This window comes from Armigeres subalbatus, unplaced genomic scaffold, assembly GCF_024139115.2.
Source record: "Armigeres subalbatus isolate Guangzhou_Male unplaced genomic scaffold, GZ_Asu_2 Contig841, whole genome shotgun sequence".
NCBI classification, from domain to species: domain Eukaryota; kingdom Metazoa; phylum Arthropoda; class Insecta; order Diptera; family Culicidae; genus Armigeres; species Armigeres subalbatus.
Window position 1 is genome coordinate 6,888 of NW_026943636.1, and position 8,315 is coordinate 15,202.

Genomic DNA, 8,315 nt, shown 5'->3' on the forward strand with positions numbered 1-8,315 from the left:
ATCGATAGCTGGTTAAACTTCCATGACCTCTTCGTCTCTCTCGTTCACTCGTCACATGAACTCTCAAGCATTCAAAATTCTACTACTTGCGGTCTTCCCTATCTGAGACGCCCTTAAGCTCATCCAGACAATCGTCCTCGGTGCCAATAATTACCAAGTGGCCTGGAATTTGTTGGTTGATCACTATCAGAACCCTGTCCGACTAAAGCAGTCTTACGTAGACTCGCTTTTCGAATTCACGTCACTGAAAGAGAATCAGCGTGTGAATTACTGGTCTTGTCGAGAAATTCGAAGCGAACGTCCGGTACTTAAACAGTTGGGAGAGGGCTGAATGCTGGGACATACTCTTGATCAGAATGCTGAGCAACAGGCTCGACCCGACTACGAGGCGGGATTGGGAGGAATATTCGTCATCGAAGGAGATGTAACTTTCAACGATCTCACGAACTTCATTCAAAGAAGAGTCACGGTGTTACAGACAATCCACAAATCGATCGATACTGTATACCAAAGTTCGACGAAAAGACCTGCCTCCGTCCATCGCCAGCCACGGGGCCAATCAACCGAATTACCGGAAATGTCTCGTCTGCTCTGACCATCATCCATTGTACCTGTGTCCCGTTTTCTCAAAAATGACAGTTGAAGATAAGGAGAAGGATGTTCGACGCCACCAATTGTGCCGGAAATTGTCTCAGGAAAGGTCACCAAGTACGTGAATGCCCGTCGTCAAGCACATGCCGCAAGTGTAAAGGTCGCCACCATACCCAGCTCTGTCATGGTGGAAAGTCAGTCTCTGTGAACTCCAGGACTGAAGAATCTAGTACACCGAATATTGCTTCTGTCCCTGTCGTAGAAGAAATCCCAAGAAACTCCACCGCTGCCATACCTGAACACGTTAGCTGCACTTCTTCTGGCGTGCAAAGGAAAAGCGTCTTACTGGCTACCGCGGTAGTCATTATCATCGATGACAATGGTGTCGAACATGTCGCTAGGGCGCTACTAGATTCCGGCAGTGAATGCTCGTTCATGACTGAATCGCTCGCTCAACAGCTAAATGCTAAGCGCACTAAAATCAACATTCCCAATTGCTGGTATCGGTCAGTCCTCAACCAACGCTCGCTCAAAACTAAAATCAACCGTTCGATCTCGTTTTTGGTAATTTTTCGACCGCCGTGGAGTTCTTGGTACTCCCGAAAGTAACAGTAAATCTACCATCGATATCCATTGACGTATCGTCCTGGGAAATTCCTCATGGAATCAAGCTAGCAGATCCATCATTCTATAATACAAGACCAGTTCAACTCGTTCTCAGGGCGGACATTTTCTTCGACCTCTTCAGGGGTGTCCGGTCGGATTCAACTCGGCGAATCTCTTCCGAATCTCGTCAACTCAGTTCTCGGTTGGATCGTATCTGGAGCAACTGCCAACCTTCTACCGACACAATCGATCACAGCTAACGTCGCTACAGTAGCAGATCTTCATCAACTCATGGAAAAGTTTTGGATCATTGAGGAAAACAAGGATGTTTCATTCTTTTCCGTTGAAGAAGCAGCCTGTGAGGCTCATTTCCGCAAAACAGTTTCTCTCGCTCTCCTGAGGGACGTTATATCGTTCGCCTTCCGCTGAAACAAAACGCTTTACTGCACCTCGGTGATAACCGCCGCTCAGCCATTCATCATCTGCATCTCGTCGAAGGTCGTCTCACTAGCAATCCAGAGCTGGGTGGTCACTACCGAAATTTTATGCAAGAATATGAAGAATTAGGCCATATGAAACTAGTTCGCGATTATGAAAACCCACCATCTCCCTGTTATCATCTGCCTCATCGCCGTTCTTCGAGAAGATGGCACGACAACAAAACTTCGTGTCGTGTTTGACGCATCCTGTAGAACCACGAAGGGATCATCGCCAGAATGACGCTCTCATGGTTGGCCCAATCGTCCAAGAAGAGCTCCGCTCAATCATCATGCGCTCCAGAATCCACGCCATTATGCTCATCGCCGACATAGAGCAAATGTTTCGCCAAATACGGATTGATGAAAGAGATACACCACTTCAACGAATCGTTTGGCGATCGTCTCCAGAAGCAACTTTAAGCACGTATGAGTTGAAGACCGTGACATATGGCACTGCTAGTGCACCCTTTCTGGCCACAAGGGTACTCCGTCAGCTTGCCGATGACGAACAACACCCGCTTTTCAGAGGCCGCCGACGTTCTACGCAAGGACTTTTACGTGGACGACCTGTTCTCCCGGAAGTAAGACTGTGGAAGAGGCTATCAGACTTCGTAACCAACTAGACTCTTTACTCTGCTGGAGGCTTTGAGCTGCGTAAATGGGCTTCAAGCGTGGAGGAAGTCCTAGAAGGCGTGCCCCCAGAGCACCGAGCGTTAAAGACATCAGTAGATCTCGATCGTGACGAATGCATCAAAAGTCTTGGGCTACATTGGGAACCAGCAACCGACCAACTTCGTTACAAGATCGACCTACCTTCGAGTAACGACACTCAGCTCACGAAGAGGATCGCACTGTCCCCAAATTGCTCGTATTTTTATCCGCCAGGCCTAGTCGGACCCGTTATAACAACGGCCAAGTTGTTTATGCAGGCTCTATGGACATTGAAGGCTAACGATGGAAACATATGGGGATGGGACCAGGAACTTCCGCCTACCTACAAAGAACGATGGTTCAATTATATGTCTCAGTTGCCATACCTAAATGATCTCCGCATAGAACGATACATCCTTTGTTCGAATCCTTCATCCATTCAGCTCCACTTTTTTTCTGACGCATCTGAGAATGCCTATGGTGCTTGTTGCTATATCCGTTCATCGAATTCAAACGGAGAAACTAAAACCGCACTTCTTACGACAAAATCAAAAGTTGCCCCGTTGAAGCAACAGAGCATCCCGCGTCTCGAACTTTGTGGCGCGCTCCTTTCCGCGGAACTGTACGAGAAGGTAACCAGCTCACTGCAGATCCCTACAGATACCTACTTCTGGGTGGACTCGACGATCGTTATTTTGCTGTGATAACTCTACTCCGTCAACCTGGACCACTTTCGTTGCGAATCGTGTCTCAAAAATACAACTTGCCACAAAAATTGTACTTGGAACCATGTTTCAGGGACAACAAAATCCTGCTGACCATATATCTCGTGGTTTTGTCTGCTGAGAATCTACTCCACGACGAGCTTTGGTGGAGGGGCCCACACTGGTTAGTACTACAAAAGAAATACTGGCCTATTCAGCAAGCAATTAACTCTGCCGATAGCATCCTCGAGGCAAGAAAACCGTCTACCATCGCACTTTCCGCCGTCACAGAACCATCGTTCATTGATGATTTAGCCACCAAGTTTTCAAGCTGCCATAAAATGCTACGGGTGGTGGCTTACTGTCGACGTTTCATTAATCATTGTCAGGGAAGATCAGAGACCTTCCAGAGCAGTCATCACTGCAGAAGATCTACACGCAGCGGAAATGAACCTGATACGATTGGTGCAGCAACAATCATTCACCGCCGAATGGAACCAGTTGGAACGGTCCCAACCAGTTGGCCTGAAATCCCGTATTCGCTGGTTTCACCCATTCATTTCGGTCGACAAGATAATTCGAATCGGTGGTGAACTAAAAACGCGCAACAACCCTATGACGAAGTAAACACCAAATCTTACTACCATCCGCCACGCCTTTTCAAATCTTCTCGTACGGCACCTACACGAAACAAATCTTCATGCTGCACCGCAAATGCTACTCAATATCCTTCGTTTGCGTTATTGGATTACTGGGGCCAGAAGTCTGGCTCGAAAGATCGTTCAAAACTGCATTGCATGCGCCAAAATGAGACAAAACTTGTTCAGCAATTCATGTCTGAGCTTCCAAAGGAAAGAATCACCGCCGCTCGTCCGTTCACCATCACAGGAGTCGACTATTGGGGTCCAATATTATTAAAACCAATTCATCGTAGAGCAGAACCGGGAAAGGCATACGTGGCAGTCTTCGTCTGCTTCGCAACAAAGGCTGTGCACCTCGAGCTGGTGGGGATTTAAGCACTAGTAAATTTATTCAGGCACTCCGTCGTTTTGTAGCCCGACGTGGGGCTGTGTGCTGAAATTTTCAGCGATAACGGCAAGAACTTTGTTGGTGCAGCAAACGAACTACGTCGAATCGTCCGGAGCGATCAGCACCAACAATCGATTGCGGAAGAATGTGCTGCTAAGGGAATACGATGGCGTTTCAACCCTCCAAAGGCCTCACATTTTGGAGGACTGTAGGAAGCAACGATACAGTCTGCTCAAAAGCACTTTTTCAGAGTTTTAGGGAATCACACTCTATCGATGGAGGATATGCAAACACTTTTGGTACAGATCGAATGTTGCCTAAACTCGCGACCATTAGTTCCTTTGAGCGACGATCCTCTGGACTTCGAACCTCTCAGCCCTGGACATTTCCTTACTGGAACATCGTTAAAGTCCGTTCCAGATGTCGATGTCACCAATATTCCATTAAATCGCTTGAAGGCTCACCAATAAATACAAAAAGTCCTACAGCAAATTTGGCGGCGCTGGCATATTGAATACCTTTGCACCCTTCAAACTCGCACAAAATGGATCAACCCTCCGATAGCCATTCATCGGAACCAACTTGTGCTGCTTAAGGAGGACAACACCCCGCCTTATCAATGGCCTACTGCTCGAGTCCTCGAAATACTGCCAGGAGTAGATGAAGTCACAAGAGTCGTTACCGTAAAAACACCTGCCGGAATATATACAAGACCAGTTTCGAAAATCAGCCTTCTTCCTATTAGTACACCAGTAGATGCAAACGATGAACCGCAACCATAACAAAAACAATTGGAACACTACTCCAGCTGCTTCCTACGTAGTTGATTCCTGTATGCACAATTCCACAATTTCCAGCAAGGCGCTCCTAAAAAAAAAAAAAAAAAAAGGTCTTTTTTACCAAAGGATCAGGTAAGTACCTGTCCTTGCATTTAACTTCGTTGAAACCCGCTACCGGGTCTTATAAATTGGTTCCAGAACACAAACATCAATTGACAACACAGGTTTCATCGACAATAAACCGAATCGCATCTGTAAATCATCGCCAAAGACGAAGCACCAGTCAGAACTCGATCTTCGAAGGGGCCAGGATGTTCGCATATGCGAGAAGCTTGACATCTATGCATGAAGTATATCATCGCACATCACTAGCTGTTCCCTCGTTCATCGACTACCGATTCAGCCATGTATGCGACAACTTGCGTTCTTTGACATCCGTCTTCGTCAACCACAGTAAAGTGACAGCTATAAAAGGAACCTCTGCAGCATGGACTTGGCTTCTTTTATCGTCATGGAATCAACCAACAGGTGGAGTTGAAATCACCATCAAAAAGGCGTTGCAACAGAAAAATTTGGACAGCAAGTGTAGAATTTGAATTAGCAGTTAAAGTTGAATTTGTAGTTATTAAATATTTGTGGTTATTAAATGAAAAGTGGATTAAAGTTATTGGATTAGTTGTGTAAAAAAGTGTTGAAATACAGTTAGAACAATAGAACCTAACTCTACTAGTGTAGTTATACATAAACTATAATAAAATTGGACTATTCAGTGATTTAAGTTGGGAGAAGTGAAGAATTCGGAAATAAATCTAGTTCTTATCCGCTGTGCTAATCGACAAGGCTATAATATATATTTCATTTCAAAAGCCAATTTTTAATATTTTCATATGTCCCATTGTTTCATAATGAAAATTGGACAGATTACACTATAGCATCAAACGTTATGGCCAAAATACTATTGTTTCATACGCATGAGAAAGACACCATCATCGCTGGTAGATTAATCAGGTATTACAAAAATATTTTATAATGGAATGGTAGTCAAAAGCTATCATGCCATTCTTACAGTTCTCAGGTACTTATTCAAAAGGACGTATGTGATTTGGTAAACAAAAGATTGAAACGTCGATTTGGCACTCCACGCAAACCAACACCACCAACAGATAGCCGAAGGCTTCCCTACCTGTCTGTAGTGATGGTTTGCGTGGGAAGAACTATCAGATTGGACAATTCGACGTTTGAATCTTTGTTTACAAAATCACATACGATCACTGAATAAGTGCCTGAAAGATGTTTAATTGGAATTCATTAGGAAGAGTTTATGAGAAAAAGCCTCCCTGAAATAAATTCAATTAAGTGTCCGAAAATCTAGTTAATAGTGAAAATAATTAATGAATTATGCATATAACTTACCAACTGATAACCATGTTTCACTGCAAATGAATTTCCAGAGTTTAGCTTTAAGTAAAGCTTTCTTACTGTTGGTTTCAGCAAGCCAGATCTTACGCTTCGGAAAGCTGGTTTTCCACAAATCGAGTACCGTACTCCACGGCCCGTCGTTATCCTGTAGCCAATTATAAGCTTCCTCAGCTTTTTGATCAACACCGACACTTCCTTTTTCGCAAATAATTTCCACTGCCACTGTTAAGCTTTTCTTGTTTTTCGTCGTCCAGTTTCCGCTTTCGGCGATGGGTTTTGATTGTATTAATTTTGTTGTATATTTTCCCCTGGATTCTTTTTGTCTCCAGCCTTCGGTAGGTAGTAATCGTCCTATTGTAAAAGATAGTTTTAAAACTAGGTATATATATAGTAAGAGCACAGGCAAACAGGTATAAGACTCTACGATTTTTTTTGTCATAATCGGTTAACTTCTCTCTAGATGACCTAAACGGCTTCAATTGTTTCGAAACGCACTGCCGCTGTCTACTGGTTATTATATCAATGATATTGTGGTTCAAGTACGATATGATATACCACAATCAATGTTCCTTTCAAGCACTTGAATCAATTCGCTTGCTCTATCATAACTTAGCATCACAGACAAACAGACAAAACACATTGAACATTTACTCATCAAATTCATCGTCGTTCAAACACTAACAACATCTGTTGATTTCAGTTAGTTGAGCAAATCCCGAACCAGATGGCGATAGTGGGCAAACGTCAAACTCGAGCAAAACCGATGCGCGTGTTACGAGTGATCGATTGGCCAACTAATGATTATTTGAATTGACCAGTAAATCAGTGAACGATGGAAATTTGACGAGTGTTATGTCTGTTTGTCTGTGGTAGCATTAAGGAAATTTTAGTAGTAGTTAATGTAATAAACGACCGAAAACGTCTGGTTTAACCAAACACTACAACATTATTCAGAGTTACGTACATTTGTCTGGACTGAGTACTTCTAATTGATATGGAGTTATGGTGTATACTAATTGAAAACTAAGTTGTGCATATCGACCACTAAGAGCAATATTATCGGGCGAGTCGTTTAGCAGCGCAGTAAAGTGACACTATACCGGTCGCTACTATACGAGCTGGTAAAACAGTAGCACAACTGACAGATGGCCAAACGTCATCAGTAAGACAGACAGAAACCAAATTGATATTATCAATTTCCCACCTTATCGGCCGCGACGATTTAAAATCGTCATAAAACAAATTGACGCCAAAACCGTCGCCAGCAGAAATGGCCATAAGATCTGTCAAATCAACTGTGAACAAAATTTTATATACTCAATAATCACATTATTTCTCAAAATTGAGCCCTGTTTTTAATGCAGATTGACATTATTTTCTAATAAAACTAACATAATTTTAGAATAAAGATGTTGGCGACGATTTTGATAGTGCCTAAAAAATGGTCGGCGCGTTTTGTTACCAAGGAAACAGACAATAGCCGAAAATAATGATCGATACAAAAAAGAGTAAAGAGTAACCATTCTGCTCATCTCTTAACTAACTGAAATTACATCGTTGCGCGATTAATTAAAATACTCGCGCCCATTAATGATGCTCTAAAGCCAGTATACAAAGAAACATTATCCAATGTCAGATCTTATCCTGTTAGCCTGTGTATTTAATATTATAGAATTTGTATCGGAAAGAACTTACCTTACGTTCTCCTTTGAAGAGAAGAGTTATTGATCGTGCATATTTATCTAGGTCATGGGCATACAATTTCTTCTTCTTGGAAAGATGCCAGTTGGCGACAAAACCAGCTAATTCAACTTTCGACACTCTGACAGTGCACCTTTTAGCACCCAAAGAAAGTAATTCTCGACCGGTGATGGATTTATTCAACAGGTTTTGTAGAGCCTTTGGAGTGAGCTCGTCCGAAATTTCATCATTTGATTCATTCAACGAGTTTTCCTTATCTTGATCGTTGAAAATTTCCTGTAATGAAAGTAGAATTGTAAAAATATCAAATTTTAGCGTGGATCTACTATTAGTTAGCATTAATACTTAATAAATAT

General features: G+C 42.9%; 1 protein-coding gene across 1 annotated transcript; it reads left to right on the forward strand.

The window, feature by feature from the left end:
- The first annotated feature begins 1,843 nt into the window (after positions 1 to 1,843).
- LOC134204708 (uncharacterized) lies at positions 1,844 to 5,188 on the forward strand. Its single transcript, XM_062679488.1, has 6 exons — positions 1,844 to 2,257; positions 2,300 to 3,027; positions 3,126 to 3,353; positions 3,421 to 3,654; positions 4,087 to 4,268; positions 5,064 to 5,188. Exons 1-6 carry the CDS (start codon positions 1,844 to 1,846, stop codon positions 5,186 to 5,188), a joined length of 1,911 nt encoding a protein of 636 aa, XP_062535472.1.
- The last annotated feature ends 3,127 nt before the right edge of the window (positions 5,189 to 8,315 follow it).

What these genes read in the sequence shown, in the direction of transcription:
- LOC134204708 (XM_062679488.1), top strand. Translation starts at nt 1,844, where the DNA reads ATGGCACGACAACAAAACTTCGTGTCGTGTTTGACGCATCCTGTAGAA. An exon ending in CGCAACAACCCTATGACGAA is followed by an intron (nt 3,655 to 4,086) that starts GTAAACACCAAA and finishes GTCGTTTTGTAG; the next exon opens with CCCGACGTGGGGCTGTGTGC. An exon ending in GCCTCACATTTTGGAGGACT is followed by an intron (nt 4,269 to 5,063) that starts GTAGGAAGCAAC and finishes TTGACAACACAG; the next exon opens with GTTTCATCGACAATAAACCG.